The following is a 23,580-nucleotide window of genomic DNA, read 5'->3' on the forward strand; positions in this document are numbered from 1 at the left end:
AGAGATGGGGCATTTTCAGAAACAGTCCTGGTTAGTGGTTCCAGATAATGGGCTTAGGGCAAATACAAAGGAAAAGCCAATCACCTTACTTCTATGTACCTATGCAGATCACCTGGGCTTGGCAGCACTGGCAGTGATGACCGGACTGGCACTGGGCAGACAGTGAGAGATCTTCTCTGGGAAACTGTCTTTCTGAGTTAAGCTGCGGTCAAATTAGAGCTATCGCCTCAATGGGCGAAGTCTTGGTTTCTGGAGTGGACTCACTAAGCATTCCTTTTCACTGGGGCACTCTCTAGACCGCACTTAGGGTGCTGAGGGATGAAGCCTGGGGAGCGACAGAGTCCAGCAGAGAGCGGATCCTCCCAGGTGAAGGGTTCCCAGAAGGAGGACGGTGCGGGAATCAGCAGCATGTATTTACCAGCTGTCATATCACACTGTCTCTCTGGAGAACTGAAAGGTAGTGGGAAAACAGCTCTTCACCACGTAAAAAAGGTTTTTAGGCCGGGCGCGGTGGCTCACGCCTGTAATCCTAGCACTCTGGGAGGCCGAGGCGGGAGGATGGCTTGAGCCAGGAGTTTGAGACCAGCTTGAGCAAGAGCGAGACCCCGTCTCTGCTAAAAATAGAAAAAGTAGGCAGGCGCAGTGGTGCGTACCTACAGTCCCAGCTACTAGGGAGGCTGAGGCAGGAGGATCGCTTGAGCCCAGGAGTTGGAGGTTGCAGAGACCTATGATGACACCACTGCACACTAGCCAGGGCGACACAGCAAGACTGTCTCAAAAAACAAAAAAGGTTTTTAAAAATTATTTTTTCTAAAGCACAGTCAGGGGTAAGGGTTACTAAGAATTTAGGGGCCAGGCAGTAGGTATCTAGATTGGAACACCCAACCAAGTTGTCTTCCAGAATATTCTCTCAAGGCCAGGTGGGCAGAGAGCTGGGGCAGCATTCTCTTGGAAGGAGCAGATCACCTTCCCATTTCCTCCAGGGAAGGCTGGCTCTTGGCTCCGCAGAAAGGGAGCCCAGCACCCACGGGTGCCGCAGACAATGCTGTCACCTCAGGGGCCCTGAGATTCTGCATCCCCCGAAACAGGCATCAAAAGCAACATCATGGGAGTATGTAAGTCTTTCACTGGCTGCCCTGCTACACAACTCTTGCTGTTTTTTAAAAAGTCTCTTGTCTAGGACTTAGAGGGGCGGCCATGTAACAGATCTCTTTTCAAAGCACCAGAAGGTCCAGGCCCGGCTGGCACCACGTCCTGCCCAGGCCCTGTTTCTCTGCCCTTATTGTCGCCAACCTCATCCCCATTTGATCTGCAGGACAGTGTCGCTAGTTCTGCTGGGAGAGAGCCAGCGGGTGGCAGGAGACTGGGGGTGGGGCATTGTTGGTGAGACCCCAGAGGTAACTGAGGTCGGGAGGACAGTCATCAGGCCGATGCACAGAGAGAACTGGGAATGGCAGGGGTCAGGGGCTTCTGCAGCCCAGGAGCCAGCTAGTGTGGGTTAAGGGTGTGTCTGGGGGGGAAAGAGGTCCTTGTTATCCCTAATCTCCGCTTTCTTCCAGGAGACACGCACATCTCAGGAACAACAGTGTGCCCTAGTGCTGTGGACTTGTTGGCAGGTGCTGAATCTTGGAGCCACCAGGGATGGCGGCAGGGCAAAGGGGCCCAAGGAGGCCAGAGCATACGTGTTTCAAACTGCGAGTCTTACGGAGCAGAATGGAGAGGCTGCTTGCTCAGAGGCAAGGTCTGAATAAGCACAAGTCAACTGGGAAGTACAGACTCAGGGCGAGTGAAGGAGGTACGCGCAGACGCAAGCGGTTTTTAAGTGGAATCCCCATCCCGGCTCCAGTGTGCGCTGAGATGGGGTGCTCTGTGGGGGGCGTGCCGAGCAGAGGAAGACATGGCAAAGGGTGGGACCCAGCAAGGGACACGCAAAAACGGGAAGGTGGGGAGTGGAAAGCACAGCCTGCCCCACCACCTCCACGTGCCCTGAGTCGGAGACCACTGGCTTCTGCCTGCTTCTCCAAAGTGAAATCCTAGCTACAAGGGCAAGAGCTGGGCTTGTGTTTCTGGAATCACGGGCACAGAGTTGAAATGCCCCTTTAGAACGCCCTGTGAGGGGTCTTTGGCCCCAAGGGGACTGCCGGAGAGGCGCAGAGGGGGCGTCTCCCGGTTCCCGGCTCTCTCCTGCTCTCATCCTTCTGTGCTGCACCGCGGAAGGCTGAGGGCTGTGACCTGCGTGACCCCCTGCATGGCGGCCAGCTCATGCGGCGGATGTGCCTGAGCCTCGGGAGTCACTGTTGCTCCTCTGCAGCCCCACCACCCGCCAGCAACACTCGCTAAACAAGACTGGTTACGAAACTGCCAGGGTAGTTTTGTCTTCCCCGGGAAGGCCAGCCAGTGTCTAGTCATTCAAACCAACCAACCCGCCCATGAAGAATAACAGAATGAAATCGCCCTGTCAGCAAGTGCCAACAACATCAAAGAACTCCTGTGCTGGAGAGAGAGAGAGAGTCCGAAGGACAGAGAAGCAAGGGAGAGAGAGACAGCAAGACTGGCAGGGACGGGCAAAGACTCCAAACAGAAAGACACTGACACAGGATTCTCGGGTGGGAGCACTGAACGTGTGTGAACAGGTGTCAGCAGAGGTGGCTGTCCTTTTTGAGGCACTGCGGGCATCTCTGAGCATGCCTGTGTCTCCTCATGACTAGCTCACGGAATCTTCTAGGTGCCTTCTCCTTAGAGCTTTCTGGCAGACTCCGACAGAGGCTTGCTGAGCCTGTAAGACCTAATGCATCAGACACACCGGCCAAGGGGTGTGCTGACAGCTTCCTCCACTCTTTTATTTAGGGGAAATGAGAGGGTTGTATGTGGGCTGAAAAGATGAGAATAGGGAAGAAAAAGAAAGAGAATTAGAGGAAAATAAAAAGGGACATGGTTTTGACGAGAAGGCTGAGGGCAAGGGGGACCTCAACATGTCAGGGCTGTGTCTGGACACACAGGTGACCTAATACAGCCAGATTAAGAAACCAGATCAGGATGTCCGTGAAGAACCAGGTCCCCAAGGACCTTGTGGGTCAGGCCTGCAGGGTCCGTCTCCAGGCAACAGCTTCTGGCAGGCGGGCTGCACCAGGCCACCTTCTCAGGCCTGGCTCTGACCAGCCCTCGCAGTAAGCCTCGCCCTAGAGAGCCCGGGGCACGGCTGACTTCAGACGCCGGTCCCCCTCTAAGCACGAGTGTGGCTCTGTGAACTCTCCCAGGGCCAGCTTTATTTCTGGGCAGACAGCAGACTGCCTTGCAGAACAACCAGAAGGGCAGGATGCGGAGGGACCTGCGCAGCACCCTCCCACTCTGGTCACGCTGCTGGCGTCTGGCCTTAGATAACTGAACACTCGACCTTCGTGTTGAGCGTTACCTTCTCTTTAAAGGTAGTTATTTAGAAGGGTAGCTCACCCAGTCGCCACCACCCTCGTGTGAGTTCATGTGCTGGAGTGACTTCGCTTTGAAACAAGGCCCCTTGGTGGCACCAGTTTTGCTGGCAGGGTGCGGGGGTGGCTGAGGGTGGGAAGCAGCTGGAAGGGAGCTCCGCGGGCACGGAGGCTGCAGCTGGGAAACGGGCTGCAGGGAGACGCCGGGTAAACTCTGCCCGCCCCACTGCCCCGAGACCACCCGTCTTGATTTAATCGGTCTGCCCTAGAACTGGCTCAGGCCACACGCACGGGCAGTGCCCAGGCGGTTTCTGGCAACAGCCCCCACTGGATGCCGACCAAGCACACGGAATTGGGAGTCAGGGGCCAGGACTTGGTCAGCCTTGCTGTGAAGAGCTGTGACAAAAGCAAGCTGCTTCCTGCCTCGGGCCTCCCGTGTCCTCACCCACGCAACCCGCACAGCCCCAGGCTGCCTCCGGCAGGCGCCCAACACACATTTCGGGAGTCAGTGGGGCCGGGTGGGCGGGGCCCAAAGGCTCCGGGAGAACCCACTCCCTGAGCCCCTTTCTCCCCTCCCCTCATCACCACGCTGGGGCCCCGCTCAGCCCTGCCTTTCTGGTGCCCGTTCGCACCCCTGCTCTGCGGTGGGTGGCAGGGGCGGGAAGGGCCGGTCTGAGCCACGGAGGCAGACGGGGAGAGCCAGCCTGCTGCCCACACGGGCACCGGCCGCGGGACGGTGGGCTGGAGCTGTGCAGGCTGAGGTCCCTCCCAGCCCTGCAGGGGGACTGCAGCGAGTGGCTCTCTCTGAGACCCAGGACTGGCTAGGTCCCCAGCTATGTCTCCTGCATCCTTCCAGGACCGAAGCAGAGCAGGAGCCGCGATTCTGTACTGTTCTCTGGGGAGCCAGTGAGGGGCAGTTGCCGGGAGTGGTTTGTGCCTGTCCGTCTGTGGTGGAAAGGGAAGGTGTGGGGCCAGCGTCCCCACACGGCTGTCCTGGGACACCCACCCCGCCTCGTGACTCATCCCCTCGTGCCCCATCCTCTTTCTCCTGCTGCAGACGCCAGCAGGGCGGGGGCGTGGTGCTGCTCCGCACCTCCCTGGCCCTGTCTTCCGGGCGCGGTACTTGGGCCCATGGGTCTGGCGTGCAGCCGTGTTCTGTCGGGGCATCTCCAGGGCATGCTGGCTCCCGGGGCCCAGCACCCGCAGCACCCACAGCACCCGCAGGCACACAGCTCTGTCCCAAGCCAGGCCTGGCCCCTCGGCCCAGGGGTGAGCCGGTGGGCTCTGTGCAAAGGCAAGAGTCAATTCCCCGACAGAAATGGATCTGAATCCCAGATCTGCCACCCATTCGCTGCATGACCTGGGGCAGATTGTGTGTCTCGTTTGAGCCTTGAAATCCTCCTGTGGAGAGTAAGTTCCCTGAGGACTCAATCTAATCATGTGCGGAATGTCCTTAGCGTGACGCCTGAGACACGCTCGGGAGTCGTTCTCACGTCTTCCTTACTGTCTTCTCCTTCCCCTGTCCCCTCCCTGCCCCGCCTCGCTCCCAGTCAGCCAAGATCACGGCCAGAGCCATGTCACTGAGCTGCACTTTCCAGCAAATCCTTCGGCTTTCCCTCCTCTGACCTGCGCTAGGAGCTCCCTGGGGCCGTGTGCCCCCCGCCCCCCCACGGCCCCCGTGCCTGCGCCATCCCTGCAGCCTCTCTCCTGCAGCCTCTCCGAGCATCTCCACGGAGCCACACCAGAGCACGGGAGCAACTCCGGCCAGGCCTTGGGAGCATCGCAAAAGGAGACACACTTTAGAGTCCAGCCCCGCGGTGGGGGCAGGACACATCTGCCTCTACCTCCAGCCACCAGAAAATGCCCCCTTCAGACCATCTCAGGCCCTCCGCAGCCCCCAGCTGCATTCAAGGAAATTGAGGCCTGGAGAATGGGGTTAGCTCTAAGTCACCTGGCTTCGTAGCAGTGCCAGAGCCGGGCACATAGCCAAAGCTTCTTAAATCACAACTTTAGGATGTTTCTCCACACCCATACTGCGAGGATCCAGCCTCCCGGCAGTTTCTATCACTCCACACCCATCATGGTTCCGAAGGGAAGAGGGCTGAGAAAGGCTGTTGGCCCCACACTGATTCTAATTTGGGATCTTAGGGAGCAGTTTTTGATGTTACAGTAACTTTCATCAGCAACCACAAGTTTTCCTTCAGCAAAATATGATTTAGACGCAAGCAGTACCGAAGCCCAGAAGGCTTCCGTGCAGGGGCCTGCGGCGGCGCGGACCTCCCTGGGCTCGCAGAGGAGGAGGCGCTCGGACCCAGAGAGAGGCAGCGCGACACTGATGCAGGACGAAGCAAGGTACACCGGTGGGGCCCAGCGCCCCCCGAGTGAACAGCACTGTGAGGGGCCTGGCCCGTCTGGCTTTCCTGCCTGGCCCGGTGCCCTCCGCCAGCGCCCGGCTCTGGATACCGTCTCCCTGCAGGGACCCCATGCCCAGGCCTCAGGTTAGTGTGTCCAGTTGTCTGCCCGACACCTCCAGTCCAAGGGCTGACAGACACGTCCAAACCGTGCTCCGGCTTGTCCTCACCCCAGGGCACCCGCCTGTGATCTGCCCCGTGCATGCTAACTCCGTCCTTCTGTGGCGCAGGCCAAACCTCAGTCAGCCTGCACTCCTCTCCCTCCACGCCCATGTCCAGTCTGTCAGGAAACGCTGTCAGTGCTGCTTTCAAACTAGACGAAGATCTGACCATTTCCCACCACTTTGTTCCGAGCTACCGTCACCTCCCACCTGGATCACGGCACGTGCCTTCTAAATGGCCTCTGGCATCCACCCTTGACTCCTGCCGGCAGCCAGAGCTGCCCTTCAAAGGCCCGAGTCACATCACACGAGACCTCTGCTCAAAGCCATCCCCTTCTCGCTCAGAGTGAAAGCCCTAACCCCGCTCGTTGCCCTCTGACCTGTCTCCGCGCCGGCCCCAGCGCAGGTGCCCGGCCTTGCAGGCTGCCCTCCTGCCTCCCAAGTTCTCCCAGATCTCTGCCTGGAAAATGCGGCAGCTCCTTCGCAGCTTTGCTTTGTTCAGATGCCACCTCCTCAAGGAAGCCCATCTGGCTTAAGACAGCACCTGCCTTCACCTCTCCCCGACACCTCTGAGCCCCCTTGCCTGGCTCTGTTTTTCCTAAAGCCGCTTATCATCTCCTAACACACTGTATGATCTCCTTTTTTCCATGCTTATTGCACTGCCTGTGTCTGATCATCGCTCTCATGACGCACACCCAAGAGGGCAGGGGCTTTTGTTTTGCCCACTGATGGATCCCAGGTGCCTAAACTAGTGCCAGCACACAGAAGGGGAGGCCACAGACGCTGCGGGAGGAATGAGGGCTCCGGGGTTGGTGGGAAATGCATTCCTTGGGGGGCAGCACAGCCTGGCAAAGGCGAGATGGGAGACGAGTCTGCGTGTGGGGAGTATCTGGGGGACAGTTAGGACGAACACGGCAATTGGTCAGGGGACTGGAGTTGACTCCTGTAGGTTTAAAGGCAGGAAAGATGCCGGGTTATAGGTGAAAAGCCCTTGCGGATTCCAGTGAGGCTTAAAGGGTAGGGTCTTCCCAAATAGACGTCTCTGGGGATACATGTCTTGTGATGACGGTGTGGCCAGAAAAGTCTGGGAAGGCCTGGACGAAAACCAGGGGCAGAAAACCCCAGAGCTGCCCATGAGTTGCTAATGACCCAAAGGAGAAGCACATGGGTGGAGGCAGCGACTGCTGGGGCCGGCTCTGTTCCTGTCTCATCTGGCACCCAGTGCTGGCTGCTGAGTGCAGGCTCTGCCGGGACTGTGCGTTTGGAACAGGCCCTTGAGGCTTCAGAGTTACGGGCCGCGGTCGCGAGCTTGTGCTTGCTGTGGTCTGGTTGTCCCTGCTCTGTGTGTCTGCTCCTGTCCAGGAAACAAGGGCTCTGACAGCGTCCGTGGGTTGTCAGTTATAATTAGACTAATGAAATGATCTTGCTTAGAGACCGGGCCCTAGTTACGCCAGCAGGGGTTTTGGGAAGAATGTCATTTGCTTGGGTGCCACAGTCTCTCCCACTCCACAGTGCCTTACAGTTTACATACAGTTTTTAAATAGATGCTCTTATTTGAGCTTCAAGACACACTGCTGTAAATATCACATTCCTCTGACAGATAAAAAAACCTAAGTCTCCGGGCATTTTGGTAGCACTTCGACAGGAAGCAGCAGCGAGACTCAGCAACTTGCCAGTTTTCTGACTTCAAGACCAGTCTCTCTCCCTCTCCAAACCACTTTCCTGCCTCGGGTGATGTGATATTTGTTCTTTTTGTGCAGAAGCCATGAGTTGTGTGGGAGGGGGTGAAAAAGTAGTCCAGAAATAGGGGTTGAGTCTCTGGACACCTGCTCTCGCTCTCAGCCACACACACTGTTGCCATCTTGTCCCAGACAATCCTTGAGTGTGACTCTAGGCCCACAAACCCTCACTCCGGCGCAGCCAGGGGACTCTCGAGGTGAGAGGGGTATGCTGGGGGGGAGCGAGGTCCAGCAGAACCCTCACAGTGTGCCGACAAATCATTCTTATTTAGAAAATAAAAAAGACACCCTGTGGTTATTTGAAACATCAATTACAGATAAGGTTTAGTAAATCCTGGCTGGCGGCATCCCTTGGTTAAAGAGAGGGGGACTCTAGCCTAGGGCCAAGTGGATTTTCCACCCCCGGAGGCCAGCCAGCAGGGAAAGGCACCTAATCTCTCCCTCATCACCTGAAGCAGCAGCAAAGGGGGATGAGCTCTTGCCTGTCAGATTCAGAGGGTGCTTAAGAGTTAAGTGAGACCAATGCAAAAGTGAATTGTAAATAGAAAGCCCTTATACAAATGTCAGGGCTGCTGGATGAGTTTAGGCTCCCTCCCTATCCTCAACAGAGCCACTTTTTCTGCAGAAATTTTATATACTAAAAAATGTTGGTTTTTTTTTTTTTTTAAAACATGAATGCTTTGGGAGAAAATGGCAGGCTGAGTGCTAGGGGGTCTTGCCAACAGGGAGAAGAACCTCAGAGAATTCCCTGGGGCTGCAGTGGGGCCTCTCTGCCCCCAGAGGGGCAGTTTGCTGTCACCTTCCAGTATTTCCCTGCCACAGGGCTCTGGGTCCCTCTGCACAGCTTTGCACACAGATCTGCGCTACAGTGTGGAAAGGAAGCCCCCTGAACGCAGGGTCCACTGCTGCCATTGCTCTCCCCACCGTTGCCCTCTGTTCAGGGCACGCATGGCACAAGCTGTGAGCACAGAAGCACTGACCTTCAAACACAGGGGCTTGGGTGGCACTTGGGAGACAGCTTAGGGCTGGTCCAGCCTGCAAAGCTGGGAGTCTGCTCAGGACAGGGGCAGGGAGGCTCAGAGCATGGGGAGGATTCACTGGAAGAAGTCACAGGAGAGTGTACACACACACACACACACACACACACACACACACACACACACACACCACAAGACAAAGACAACTCACAGCTATCAGAGACAGCGGGGCAATCAAATCTGGAGCTATAGGGTGAGTAGGAAGAGGGTGCCCAGCAAGTGTAACCCCCCTTCAAAATCCATCTGCTGGAGAGAGGCACACAGGCTTCCAGTGGGGACAGGGAGCAGCAGATAAGGTGACGTGGCAGTTGGGCTGAGTGGAGGGGAGGGAAGGACACTCAGGGCCACAGGGTGGGTGGTCTGGTAGTTTCACACATCTTAGATCAAAACTCTAAAGCATCTGTTCCGTGCTGTTATTCAAGGTTCAGTGCATCAAAGGTCTATGCAAACATTACCGAATCTCTTAATTAAGGAACAATAATGACAAAAAACTTAAACAACACATGTTAAAGACTAACCGCAGAGGGCTTGCCTATAGATAGAGAGAGGAGATTTAAACATGCCAGGTAACAAAGAGACATGTGCAGGGACTGGTAGGAACTGTATTGGAGGAGGCAGCTCTTGGGGGAAGAGGGTGGCAGGAGGCCCCCAGGGCTGGGGCTCTGTCTGAGGCCAGGGAGCTAGGACCAGGATGTGAGGGGGGTCAGGGCATGGGGTGGGAGTCGGGGGTAGAGAACCAGGCGGGTGTAGGGGGAGTGAGGGGCTTACATGGGGCTGCTTCCACAGCAACTGGGAGGGAAGGCCCACCCAGAAGAGCTCTCACCACCTTCAGAGCAGAGGTGTACAAACAAAAGTCCACATGTGACTGGTTCTCTTCTCTCTCATATGAGCCTGTGGGGGCCAGGCTGTCTGCATAGGCTACTGATGTTGAACTGAAACAAAGCCCATTTGATGCAAGATAACGGGGCCCCCCTCAGGCAAGTGTGGGCCATGGCTGACAATGTAGGCAAAGTCCTAGCCTTAACTTAAGCGTGCCACTTTGAAAGAGTTCTCTTCCAAGATGCTGTGGGACAGGGGGCAGGAAGGGGAGCGGCAGCAGGCTGGAGGAGAAGGTGGGGTCAGAAGAGGTTTGGGTCCCTGCCCCAGCAGCTGCCCAGCGTGGTAAACATCCCACATTTTCTCACTCCATGATTCCCAGAGCTGCATCTGCCTATACAGTGTGAGTCATGCCACGCTGATTGTAAAGGGAGAGAGAAAAGATGCAGCAATCAAAACTTAAAAGGAAAAGGGAAGTCCTACTGCGTTCCAAAGTTTAAAAAAAAAAGAATAAAAAGTATTTGAAAATAAAGCAACAAGAAAAAAGTCCTTTAAACCAATTTAAACAAACAAACAAAAAGACAAAATCAAAATAAGGAGGTGGGGAGGAGAAAATACCATGAAGGAAAAAACCGGGGAAAGACAAATGAGTGTTAGAGCAGGCACGGACAGTTAGGTACAGACGCCATGTACTTACGTTTACCTCGGTGATTGCTATATCAACAATGCTACCCACAACAATCAAGGCGTCAAATGTATTCCATGCATCACAGAAATAGTGCTGCATGGGGCAGAGAAGCCGAGGAAGAGAGAGAGAGAAGAGGGGGAAAAAAAAAAAACCAACAACAAAGGAGAAAAACAAAACAAAAGGGAAGAGGAAAAATGAAAAAAAAAAAGGTATGAAGAAAGGGAGAGAAGAGAAAAAAAATGAGAAAAGAAAGAGGTTACGTGGGCATTTTAAATACTCTCTTACCACTCTACATCTCTGGCGGCTCAAACCTGGGTGACCTGGTTTTCGCAGGGTGCAGAGGCCTGATAAAAGCTGGGTTAGTTCAGAGGTGGCTTGGGCTGGGCCCTGGGGGCCGGGCAGTGCTGTCCCCGCACCGCACCGCCGCTGTCCCCGCTCAGCCCCTCGCCTGGGCCCAGCACGGCTGGGCAGAGCTGGGACAAGTGGAAAAAAAGGAGGAGAAGCTCCCACTTTTTTCCCCACAGGACGACGGCAGGTTCAATATAAGGCATGACTGGAGGCGGGTAAAAACAGGAAATTAAAAACAAAATAAAAGGAAGTAAAGAGAGAGTGAGAAAGAGAGAGGGAGGAGGCAGAGGAGGAAGGATGGTTTCCTGGGGAGGGCAGAGTAATACTCACATTAGTCTCACTGAGAATGACGTCAATTATGCTGCCAATTACGATGAGGAAGTCAAAAACATTCCAGGGATCACTAAAGTAACCCTACATAAGGGAGGGGCAGGCAGGACGGGGATTAAAAAGGAGTATTAGACAGACAAGAACAGAGCAACATCGCTACCAGAATCACCGCCGGCACCTCAGGGTTGCTGCTGGAGTTCTGGGTGCCACCCTGCGGCAGGAGCCCGGGGCCCGGGCACGGAGGGAGCCGAAGGGGGCCTCTCATCCGAGCCCCCTGCCGCCTTGCCTCGGTCACGTGGCCCTGTGCTACAGAGCCACCCACCGAGCTCCGTCCTCCACGGGGACAGGAGTGGGTGTGGGGGTCGAGGCGGTGGAAGCCGCTGGGCTCCCCCGTCAGCGCACGCTCAGCGTCCCCCACACCCCTCGTCCTCTCCCGCCACAAGGGCCACGAGGGAGGGAACCCACATGTGTGACCCCTTAGAGGTGAGGGGGCTGCAGTCTTACAAGTGCGGCTGGGAACGGAAAAGCCCCGGAAAGCCACAGCCATCAGTGTGGGCCAGCAGGGGGGCCAGGTTATCTGGGCCCAGCAGTGACTTGTGTCAAGCTCAGAAATCAAGAAAAGGCCCAAATGATTAAAACGAGATCTATCAGCAGCAGGACTCTGTGCAGCCCTGGTTCCTGCACTGGACGTGCCCGGACGTTTCTAGGGCAGCTCTACCTGCAGGAGTCTCGCTAACTAAGAGGGGACAGAGTCCAGGTCCGTCTCATGGTCTGGGGATGTCTTCTGTGGCTCTAGACGGTGCTCTCTGGGCTGTCCCCTACGCACCCCCAGGCTCCTCTCCCAACACCGTCGTTCTGACTTAAGGTCCCCCTGAGATGCAGACGGCACTCAAAGTGAGTGGAGTCCTTGACGCCCCTCCTGAGAGCAGGGCCGGTCGGGTGGGCCCGCGGGGCTTGCGGACACGGGCTCCTGAGAGGGACGAAGGCAGCGGTGCCGTGGAGGAGCCACTCTGGCATGGAAGCGGAAGACCAGTGTCCCGACTTCGCCACTTTATCATGTAGGCGTGCATGTTATTTGTTTTATGCCACATGTGGAGAAGGGAAGAGATGAATGTTCTTGAAACACTTAGTTGAAGTACTTGGACAACTGGTCAACCAAGGAATGGGCGGTCCCAGATGCCCCGTAGGGCCCCGGGAGGCCTGGACGGGGGCTCTCCGCAGACAGCGCGGGCGTCTTGGCCTGGACTGTGGCCTCTCTGGGAGGGGGAGCCTGGACAGCCAAGGCTGTGGCCACGTGGGGCACCCACAGCTCAGGAAGCCCCAGGAACAGGACAGTCACATTTCCCACGGGGGGGGGGGATGCAGGGGACCTAGTACTAAAGACATTTGTCTTCTTTAAGAAAGGACATTTGCTCCTTAGTGTTTCAAAGACTGTTGTGCAAAGGGGACAAGCTGGAACTGGCCACTTTCGTTCAGCAGGACCAGCATTTTCCTGTTCTCTGCGCTTCCAGGAGATAGAATTCTAGAGGCTGATGAGTGGTATGAAAGCAGGAAGGGCCCCTCTCTCCCAGCTGTCCCGAAGGCGCCAACCGGCCATTTTTATTTTTTACTGACGAGAGCCAAGAATCTGTGCTCTTCCATTTCCGCCCGGCTCTACCCAGCCCCTAAACTTCCCACCCCCCAGCCATGCCCTCTTTCCAGAGGGACGCAAGACATGCTGTCCTGGGGCTGTTATTCTTAGTGTGGGAGGTCAGGGCACGGGGAAAGGGCCTCGCGGTTCCCAGGCATTTCTGCCAAAAGAAAACAGAAGCTCCACCGAGGAGACTGGACGGCCAGACGGGGAGCAGAGGCTGGCCGGGGCGTGGGTCAGGTGAGGTCAGCCTGGGACTGTGGCTTGCGTGTCCTGGGTAGAGCCCTTTTCTGAATGTACCAGAGCCTTGGAGGCAGAGACTTCTCTCTCCCATTTAAGTCACATGCTGTGAGCAGGAAATAGCCAATTCCCTCCCGGGTCTCAGATATCATTCACAGGGCAAAGGGGAACACTGATTTTGGGGGGAGGGAGGTAGAGAGTGAAGACCCCCAAGAACTATAAATATATATGTGTTTCAGAATTAGATTTTGGAAAACACTGGGGGACTATCATGATAGGAATGCCGTCTTGTGGGTAGAGCTATTTCAGCAGGGAAGGGAGGGAAGTCAAGGAAGAGAAGGGAGAGAAACAGAACAAGAGCAGATCCAGGAGGGCTCGGGGGCAGCCTAGAAAACGTGGAAGGAAACGTTATTTGGGTGCGGGGGCCGGCGGGGAGGGAGGAAGGTGGAAGCCTCAGTGCTCAAGAAAGGAGGATGGGCTGGAATCTTTTCATCCGCCAGAGAGACCTGAAACAGAACAGGTGAGCCAGCCTTGGTCTGCGGCACCTCTGAGAGACAGGAGGGCGAGGACGGATGCAGAGATCAAAGCCAGGACAACACACACGGGTTCTTGGCCGGCACGCGCCAGCGGAAAGGGACCCTGGCACCCTCCTGGCTTTGCGTCCCTGGCCACCCTTTCTCCCAGATTTCTTTGTAGATGTGCAGCCAGAAGGAAAACACAAGACAGTTGGCTCCTCCTTGGCCACGGCCCTCCCCAGCCCATGGTGCCAGGCTGGGCTCTGCGGGCATCAACGCCTCATGCCTCCCCCACCTTCACCAGGCTGTGCTGCTGGAGGCTTTGGCTGACTTCTGCGTCCTGGGGCAGGCTGCCCAGTGGGCTCCACTGGCTGTAGAAACCAACCAGTTCCCCTGTCACCAGGGGCTCCTGTGGACCCAGCCCTGAGATTTACGCAGAGCTGGCAGGGGTGAGGGAGCCTGTCTAGGGGGCAACAGGGTCCCTTTCAGAGGCAGCTTCCATCCCGACCCACACACCCGCCTTCCCGCCCTCTGTGCCAGCAACCCAGCATCCTCCCAGCTCGGCCATGAAGATGGGTTCAGGGCCGGCTTCCAGGTCTCCGTCCCCTTTGTCAGCCCCTCCCCCTGCCACTCTAACAGCCCTTTCCTCCCACCCGTCCACACCCTTCCCAGAAACATGGCCCATGTCCTCCACTTTGGTCAACAACTCCCTAAGTGGGTGGGTCCTGGGAAGACTGTTTCTCCCTCTGGAGTGTGAGAGCTTGGTGTCCTCTGTCTGTCTCACACACCTGTCTCTGGCCGTCCCTCCTCTGCTGGGAGCCACTGGCAATAGGGGTTGTGGGTGCAATGGAGGACGGAGGTGGGGAAGTCATAGACTTTCTTATGAAGTCAGTCTGACCTGGGGCCAGGCTATGCCTGTCACCCCTTATTTCTCGGGTGACTGGGTCCCAAATGGTTGGGAAGCCAGAGTTGGGGAAAGGGTTTTCCTGGCTCTCCTTGAAGTGGCAAACCAAACCTCTTCATGTCCAGCTCCTCAGAGCCAAGCAAGGCAGGCCACCTAGCAGCGGCAGTTTTCGCCACTGGAAGCTCTCCCTGCCACCCCCAATCCTACAGACTGGGCGGACTTCCCCTTCCAAACGCTCAGCCTCTGCGGACGTGTTCAGAAGGCGGGCCTTTCCTCTGGCCATGCCAGGGAAGGCCTCATGGGCACCCCCAGGCGACGGGCCGCGCCCCCTGCCGATCCAGAACTGCTCACACCTGAGGCCAGATGGTTCTCCTGACCACTGCTGGACCTCCCTCCCTCCCAGGTGTGGGCTGAGCAAACGTAGACCAAATTGATATCAGCTTCGGAAAATCACTACTGGGAAGGGAAAAGTGCTGCAAAATATGATGCGTCTCACATGCACAAGAACTTTGGATCTTCTCTTTTGGGTTATCTGTGCCCTGATTTGGCTCCATCATTGAAGATACACCAAGCTGAAAGAGGCAGTGTCGTGGTTAAGAGCTTGACCTCTGGAGGTAGACTGTCTGGGTTCCACTACTACCGGTGTCACTTACTAGTAACCGTGAGCAAATAATTTAACCTCTCTGCCTCAGTTTTCCCACCTAGAAAATGGGACAAACCATAGAGTTAAGGTGAGGATTAAACGAGACCACAGATGCAAAGCACACAGAACTGTGTCTGATCTGAAGTCAGCTCGAAATGAGTATCAGCCACTGTCGTCACTAGGCAGCGTTTCTCTCCTCCAGCCCAGTGCGGGAGGAGGACTCACAGGTTCAGTGGGATGTGGCCCTGAGCAGAGAAGCAGAGCCTGGGTGGTGGAGGGAGGCGAGGACGCTGGAGGCTCTGGGACCTTGCGCCTTCTGCAGTATGTTCCAGGCCTCTTCCACCCACCCTCCGGGGCATTAGTACCAACGCTCTTGAACGAAGCCTGGCTGGTGCTGTTTGAGATTGGTGGCAGGCTGCAGGGTGTCAGGGCCGACTTTTGTTAGACTCAGGGTCATGTGGACAGTTGACTGCCAGGTTCCTAGAAACCGTTCTTCCCACCAGGGAAGGAACCACTCTTCCTTGGCCAGAGGGCTGGGAGGAGACGGGTGGGCTGCCCGGTGGGCCCGTTTTCCATCTCTGACCCGGGAGCACTATCAAGGACTGCTGCCGCGGAGGTTGCTGGCACGTGCCTCTGCCCTTGCTTTCCAGATCCTTCGCTCCTTCTCTGCGTGGAGCAGAGGGCACCCCTGCAATCCTCCCACAGGCAGCAGAGCTGTAAACGGGTTGGTGGTCAGAAGGCATCCTCGAGGAAATCTGCACACACTTCCGTTTATATCCTGGGACTGTGCTGCTCGGTCTTATGAATTTTGAGGTAAAAGGTGATTTCAGGGGTAAGACTTGTTTTTTTCTCTTCTCTGTTCCTTCCCGCCGACCCGCTTATCTCTCGCAGACAGTCCGGCAGAGGGAGGAAGGTAAAGGAGAGGGGAGCCAGGAAATATTCCCGTCCCGATGGGGAAGCTGACTCCACTTCCAGTTTGTCCAGGGGCCCCTGGCTGGGACGGTCCCCTCCCAGGACGCAGGGGGCCAGAGCTCGAGCTGTGCTGGGGGCAGCAGGGGGCTGCTGGAACTGAGACGGGCAGCGGAGCCACAATGACGGAAGGCTGAGGCGCGAGGGGAGAGATGGCGCCCGCGCGGCAGGGAGGGGCAAAGGGATCACAGCAGTCATGTGAGAAGACAACAGAGAAGGACGTTGGTGGGAGAAGTCACTTAAGGTGGATGGCAGGAGAGGAGAAACCATGGCCAGTGGAGGGTTGAAGGAAGACAAAGGAGAGAGAGAATGGGTGGAGGAAGAGTAAGGAAAGAGGCTGGCGGTGAGCCAGGGATGTGGAGTCCCCAGACCCGGGTCCCAGGGCCTCTGAAGTGACCTGCAACTCACACGGGGCCAGGAACACGTCGACATGGAAACAGGGGAAGTGGCTACCCAGTGGGGCAGGGCTAACATGGGAGAGGCTGACAGACGGCTCCTGCTCACCAAGGGAGGGGGTCCCCGAAAGGGAACAACAGTCCCGCCTGTGTGAGCAGGTCTGGAAGGAAGGGGTGTGAGAGGGGCTGAGCAGGGTGGCTGGGCGGGCAGAGCGCCCAGTTCCTGGGAACGCCGGTCTCTCGGGCCCGGCTGTGGGACTGAGAGACGGGGGAGCTGATGGCCCCGGGAGGGGCTGGGGCCAGCTGGCCGTGAGCGCAGCAGCGGCGGCGAAGTCCCAGCAGGTGTCTGTGAAGAGCGGATCCCGTGGATGGAGCACCGCAGAGCGCAGTGGTAACGGACACCAAGCAGAGATGATATAAATTGTGTTATATTAGGATGCCACGTAGCTGTGACGGTAATCATGGGAATTAGTGGCGTCTGGTGCAGGAGGCGTAACTGGGCACGCAGCTGTGGGCAGCAGCCAGGGAGGCAGCCCGCCCTGTGATGCGTTAATTCAGAAGCGCCCAGAGGCACAGACACTGTAGGACTCGAGACAAAGGGCAGGAGTGGGCGGGGGGCTGGGTCCGTGCCCTGTGCAAGGGACCCTCGGTGGGTGGTCGTGATGGGGGCCATTCTCCCAGCTGCAGGAGGGACACACACTCCTGGGAACACACACTTTTAACTAGACACCTGCTCCAGTTTTCTTTGGAATTACACTTTTTCCTCCCCAGGGAATTTTCGAAGGCCTTCATTGATTCACTCATTCATTTATTTATCCCATCAACACAGAATAAGCACTTAGGAGGCGCCTCTGCAAGGCTCAGCCATGCGGTTATGAATCAGACCTCCTGAAGCCTGCAGTCTTTTGGGGGCCAGAGAAGGCCCTTCCCCTGCCTCAGTTTGCACCCGGGTAGACTGGGGGATCCCAACAGATGCTTCACTCTACTCATGCTGGAAGGAGTGAGCTGATTTCTGCAAAGGACTCCTTTAGGACTAGGGTGCTGAGGGCTGGCAGACTCATTGTGATCCACGCGGGCAGCTTTAAGCTCAAATGAACAGCACCATGCACTCTTTGGAGAAGGAAGGCAGGCAACAGGCAGTGCTGGGAGTGGATGGAACAAGGAGGAACTGTCTCCCCTTTGCTATGGGCATGAGCTTGGACCTGCAGCAGCGCCCGAAACCGCCTGCCCGCCTTGCATGCCTCCTGGTCCAACCCAGCTGACCTAGGCGTGGGGAGAGCATTGCAAACCCAGGTCGGAAAGGCTCCTTCCTGCCTAACATCTCGGGCAGCCCCCATGTCCATCCTATCACCCCTGCCCCTGCCCCTTGCCTTAGTTGGCTGTTCCTTTGCTAAGGGGCAGGGATGACCCAGCCAGTGACCTGCACCCCCTTCTGTGAACAAGATGTGGATGAACGCTGGACTGCCTTCACTGCCAGAGATGAGCCGCGAGTTGTGCGGGCAGCCACCTGACCTCCCTGCGCCTCCGCCGCCATAGCTGCAAAGCGGGAGCAGTCACACGGGTTGGTGGGAATTATCCGTGTTCCCACAGGACAGCCACCTGCTGCGTCTGGCACAGAGGGACGCCCACTGCCTGCTGTTTCTGCCCTTGCTACTGTCACTGTTGTTGTCTGGGTATTTGCTGAGAAGCCCCCTTCTCTCGGCCTTGCCAGCTCCTCCCTGCACTGCCCGCAGCCCTGGCATCACGGAAGGAGCTTCCTGCCCCTGGAACAGGCCGCCCGAGCGCAGGGCGGGCAGCCCTCGGCTTTGGGCAGGCCGGGTTCATGCACAGCGCCCGGAGCTCTGGGAATCCCTTGTCCTCCCACCAGACCCGGCGTGCTCCCCTTCCTTTCCCTGCAGCAGGGGTGGAGACGAGGAACCACAGTGTACTTTCCACCAGGCTTTTCTGCACAGTGTGAATAATTTCCTGCATTAAATAATTAAATGTAATAGCTAATACTACCCTTCCCACACGAAGGCTTTATGCAAGTCATATAATTATTTTTTATCATTCATAGTGACTCCAAAGCTCTCAAACGCCAGGCAGGAAAGAAACCTGTCACAATGTTGCAACAATATGCAGATCCCTGGGTACAAGAGGGAGGTGGGGAGGGCCCGTGTGTGCCTGTCTGCTGTGCACTGTGCCACCAGGTGCCCGGTGGGTGCCCCACAGTAAACAATAATCAGGGCAATGCCACTCGCCCGTCAGCTGCTAAGCAGAGGCAGGAGCCTCGCCCCACACAGCGCGGCCTCTTCCTTCTGTACCACGGTGGGGCGGGGGCTGGGGTTGCTGTGTTTCCTCCCAGCCGCCTCCCCTCCTTGCTGTTTCCTTTTCTACTCCTTTTACTGTGACGCGTGGTGGGTTTCCATGCATGGTGGTCTCCCACTATAGGTTTCAGCTAAAATCCAACAGGAGGCAGGAGTGAAGCTCTCCCGGGCCAGCCTGAGGCCGCGGTCTCAGTGCAGGGGGTGGCGCTGGTCTCTGGGCATCCTGGACCTCTGCAGGGGCATCTCGATGCTTCGGTGGGTGGGCCGGGATGCTAAGTGACCCGCCCTGTGAGGGGCAGTCCTGCGCAGTGAAGAAGCGCGGCGTGTCCTGCGTGGCTCCACAGACATTTACACAGGTGCCCTCTGCCACTCAGGCTCCCCAGCTGTGACTTCAGTCCTTATTCTGGCGGCTCGCACCTCCCCTCTTTCAGGATCCTCTGCTTTTCATGTGGAATGAATTCTTACTGCTACTAAACACAGACTTTTCCCATTATATTATAATTAAGGAATTATGTAGTTTTTTTTGCATTATGGCTATAGATGTGAATTTTAAGTTTCCTTTGAATTTTATTTAAAGGAAATTAAGGAGGTATTAACGTTATAAAGTATTTGGTACAAAAAGGAACTTTGTGCCCAGAAAGGATTAAAGACCACTAGCCTACAAGGATGTCTGTCACCATAAAACTTTTTTTTTTTTTTTTTCGAGACAGGGTCTCTGTCACCCAGGCTGGAGTGCAGTGGCGTCATTATAGCTCCCTGCAGCCTCAAATTCCTGGGCTCAAGCGATCCTCCTGCCTCAGCCTCCTGCATAGCTGGGACTACAGGCATGCGCCACTGTACTTGGCCTCTGTACAACTTTTAAAAAGAAATATTCTTGTTTTCTGAACTTTTTTAAGTTGAATTTTCCAGGTTAGTGAGGAAATACAGTCATGCAATCCAAGACACGTTCTTACTTCCAATGGTGGTTTTATCCACATTGAACCTTGGCCATTAACCAGCCACCGAAGGTGACCTCAGTATCATTCCCACTGGACGACGCCCACAAAAGGCATCCCATGGGTGGGCTTTCCCGAGTGCTCTCCCAGCGCCTGCAGGGCCGTTCTCTGTCGGGCAGAAGTGTCTCATGCACTAAAGGACGTTCAGCATCCTCAGGCCTAAATACTCAACATCAGTTTTGCCTCCCTGAATCAGTGTGATGCCCCACGGGTTTCCAGAACTGTGTTCTGTAGAACATTCGGTCTGTGGGATGCTTATTGGAATTACAAAAAAACCAGTGAAACAAAACAAAAGAACCACACACGGGCCCTGTCCTCCAATGAGGCTGGAAGCGTTCGGTCCCAGAGCTCTGGCCAGGGGTGAGCTCAGGGCCCACCGCCTCTCACAGGCTCGGAACTCTGCTCTGAAGCAGCCTGTCTGGTCACATTTGAGTGAGGACGTCCTTGACTTAGGTGACCCTGTGGCTGGGTCCTGCTGAACACTGGCCCGGGGGTGGCTCTGTGGGCCACTGTCTTCATCTTCCATCTCTGCTCTCCCCTCCAGTTCAGCAAGGACCACCTGGAGAGTGGCAGCTCGTGGGGCGGACGGGAAATTGCAGGCAGTGTCCTTGCAGCACGCTGGAGCTGCGATCCAGGGCTGAGGTCGTCGTGGGGAGGACGGGCCCCAGAGGGTGCCGTCTGTGCAGGCCAGCTCTGGCGGGCTTTCACTCAGGTGACACTGACAGCACTGCTGGAGCAAGGTGCGGCTGTGCCAGCATCGGGAAGGAGGTCCAGGTGGACAGGAGCAGGTCCTGCTCAGAGACTACCCAGTCCTGGAAGGACAAGGCATTTCCACCAGGAGCTCTGGTTAAGCGCCAGAGGAGAGAAAGGCGTTCTGGGAGCTCACAGGCGGTGGAGGCCGCTCCTGGCCGGGCTGATCTGGGAGGCATCTTGGAGGACACAGCACTGGAGCCGGGCCGTAAGGGCGGCGCAGGGTGTCTGCTACCCGTTACATGGAAAAGGTGGCCAGTGACCTCCTGCATGCAGTCCAGGGCCTGGGCAAGACGGAAGAGGACACAGGGCTGGAGCACGCGTGGGCCCAGAGTGGGCAGGGGCAGCTAGGGAGAGGCCAGTGGAGGTGCTCAGGCCCGATCAGAACCAGGAGGAATGCAGAGCTTCTGCAGGGACCCAGGGGACAGAGAAGGAGGCTGCGGCAGAGGGAAGTGGGGGCCCTGGGGGGTGGCTGGGTGGGAGAGAGAGCACACAGCAAGAGCCAACGGTCTTGATGTGTGAACGTGACCCAGTCGTGACCACTATCCTTTTGGCCCAAATCCTAAATCTTGGTCCCACTAGATTGCCATTTCCTTTTTCTTCAGTCAGCAGCTTAGACTGTTCTGGAATCCCTGCCCAAAGTGTGGTGCTGAACACAGAGCCCTGAGCGACCAAGAAGACCCTGGCTTCCTGGACAGGATGTCAAGGCATCTCCCCGCACTTTGAATGAGCATGTGGGATGCAAGCTTTGTCCTCAGAAGGGACTCCAAGAGCTGCACACCTCTTGCTGGTGGCCGGGGTTGTCCCCACGAGGCCGAGAGCAGCCGCTGTGCCCTAGGGATGTGCCCTGAGCCCACAGAAGGCCACAGGAGGTGGGAGCTGAGCACCGGGGCTGCCCCGGCAGAGTGAGGTGAGGGCGATGGGGAGAGAGGGAATGGAGAGGATGATGGGGCGCCGTGCCTGCCCCTAGCTAAAGCGCTGCGTGGGTTTTGAGAGCAAAGATCCTCTCAGCAATGGCGAAGTGCAGAAGGCCTGCCTTGGAAACTCCATTCATGGAATCATGAGGCCTCCACAGTCAACCCTGCATAGCTGGGGAAAGGAAAGGGCCCTGGCTCCTTTGCAAACAGTCCACCGAGCCCTGGGAGGGCCTGGCTTTTGAGGTCCTCCTGGCCAGGTCTTCTAGTATGGGAGAAAGGGGAGCAGAGTCGGGTCTCTGCAGTGCTCCTCGGGGGAGGATGCAGATGAGGGCAAAACTGTAACAACAAAACGTGAGACCCCCACTGCCCCCGGAGAGCGGGGCGGTGTTCTGGCCTCTCTCACCCCTGGTCGGTTTCCGAGGCCTGAGGACAGTCGCCTTCCCTCTGCAGCTGGCGCAGCTCAGCGCACGCCCATCCCGGGAAGGTGTCTTCTCTGTCTCCCCTCATGGCCGTCTTCCTGGCTCTCGGCCTCCACACGCTTTCTCTTCTCCCTCCTCTTCCCTTCTCCCTGCCCCCGTTTCCTTTGATTCTGCCCCTTCTCCAGCTCCTCTTCTCCCAGGACGCAGAGGCTTCTGGGCCGGATTCGTGGCGTTTCTATCTTCAGAGGGAATCCAAGGCACTGACTCCTAAAATGCGTCTCCAGCGCAGACCGCCTGTGGGACACTCTGCAACCTAACACATCCTTCAAGCTGGTTTCTTCCTATTCTTCTCTATTTCAGCAAATGGCACTGCCACTCCATCCACCCGGGGACAAGCCCGGAACCCGTGAGCCACCTCTGACTCCTCTTCCTCACCCTCGCATCCGATTCACCATCAAGTGGGGGCGCGACTCTGGCGAGCGCACTGTGTCTGCCGTGGTGCGAGCATTCCTGGCATCCGGCTCCCTGGCTGCTCCCCTCTCCCCAGCCCTTCTTCTCTCAGCCAACAAGGAACTCAGATTCCAGAACCCCCAGGTGGCCCATGCCCTGTGGTTTGCCAGGGCCGGCAGAGGAAAGCCACGCCCTTTGCCGTGGTCCTGAAGGCCCGCGTGCCCCGGCCTCTGCGCGGCCCTCCTCTTCACCCCAGCTCTGAAGTCCCAGAACAAGCTGTGCTGCCCCTGCTTCAGGGCCTTTGCTCTTCCCTCTGCCCGAAATGCTCTTCTGCTGGCTCCTTTTCAGCCTCCAGGGCTCAGTTAAACTGGTGCCTCCCTGACCTTCCCATCTAAACCAGGTGCCGCCTCCCCCGCTGCCCTGGGCCCCAGCACGCACCCACCCCACCGGAAACTTCTCTGTCTGTCTGTGGACGGCGTTGCCTGCACTGCACCGCGAGCCCCACAAAGACGGTGCCGTGTCTCAGCGTCACCACTGAGGTGCTCAGGAATTGCTCGTCGAAGGAAAAGATGGAAAAGTCAGTACAGATAAGTGGAATTACAGAGGCGCACGATTCAGTCCGGTATAAAGAAGGATTTCCAAAAGAGCTGGCTCTAGAAACAGGGAGTCTCTTACAGCAGAAAGCAGGGATGTGTAGACATTTCTGCACTGACGGAGGATCAATGATCTTAATGTTTTCTGACATTAATATTCCAACTCTTTTTTCCCCATTTTCCAGCTCTATAATCCCCATCCATTCATTCACGCATGCATTAAACTTTTACTGAATGCCTCCCATGGGACACAAAAATGAATATGAAACAGTTCCTGCCTTCAAGGAACTCAGCAATTTGATTTTTGTCTCCACAACTTGCAAGTTTTCCTGTTGCAAATGAGCGCAAGTGTGTTTGTGTATGTGTGTGTGTACTCATGAATATGCATGTATTCATGTGTACTCATGAATATCAAGCTATTGTTTCACTTTCCTGAGCCCACCTCTTAGGCGACTGTCCCCTCTCCTGAAAGTACCTGTGAATGCAGACTTGGAAGGAAAATCCAGAAGGTCCAAAGCAGCCTAGGGAAACACAGGGGCCACGGACAGAGCAGCCAAATGAGAGGTGAAGGCGGACAGGGGCCCCAGAAGGGGTGGAAGGACAGGAATGGAATGAATACTTAAGATCCACGGAGCTGCTGCGTGACAGTGGCTTGCTTCTCTTTGTCTCTGCTTTGCTTATGAGGAAGAAAGCTAACACTTGCTGAGGACCCACAAAGTGCAGAGAAACAACTCAGCCTGTTTGCATTTCTTGTTTTAATGGGGATGTGGTGTAGAGTTTGACTTTTTTTTTCCCTTAGAGACAGGGTCTCACTCTGTTGCCCAGGCTGTAGTGCAGTGGCATGATCATAGCTCATTATAGCTTTGAACTCCTGGGCTCAAGTGATCCTCCCACCTCAG

The 23,580-nt window shown here is 56.4% G+C and overlaps 1 protein-coding gene across 2 annotated transcripts in view; it reads right to left on the minus strand.

Annotated features, from left to right (window-relative positions):
* CACNA1C (calcium voltage-gated channel subunit alpha1 C) overlaps positions 1 to 23,580 on the minus strand; it is a 581,627-nt gene that overhangs the window by 46,057 nt on the left and 511,990 nt on the right. The window contains exons 30-31 of one of the 2 annotated variants that reach the window (XM_045554647.1): positions 10,956 to 11,039; positions 10,287 to 10,370 (exon numbers count right to left, since the gene is read on the minus strand). In XM_045554647.1, coding sequence (XP_045410603.1) covers positions 10,287 to 10,370; positions 10,956 to 11,039 — 168 coding nt within the window. The remainder of the gene's footprint in view (positions 1 to 10,286; positions 10,371 to 10,955; positions 11,040 to 23,580) is intronic. The other variant, XM_045554646.1, reaches the window with a different exon arrangement.

Source organism: Lemur catta, chromosome 6 (assembly GCF_020740605.2).
Source record: "Lemur catta isolate mLemCat1 chromosome 6, mLemCat1.pri, whole genome shotgun sequence".
Lineage (NCBI taxonomy): Eukaryota > Metazoa > Chordata > Mammalia > Primates > Lemuridae > Lemur > Lemur catta.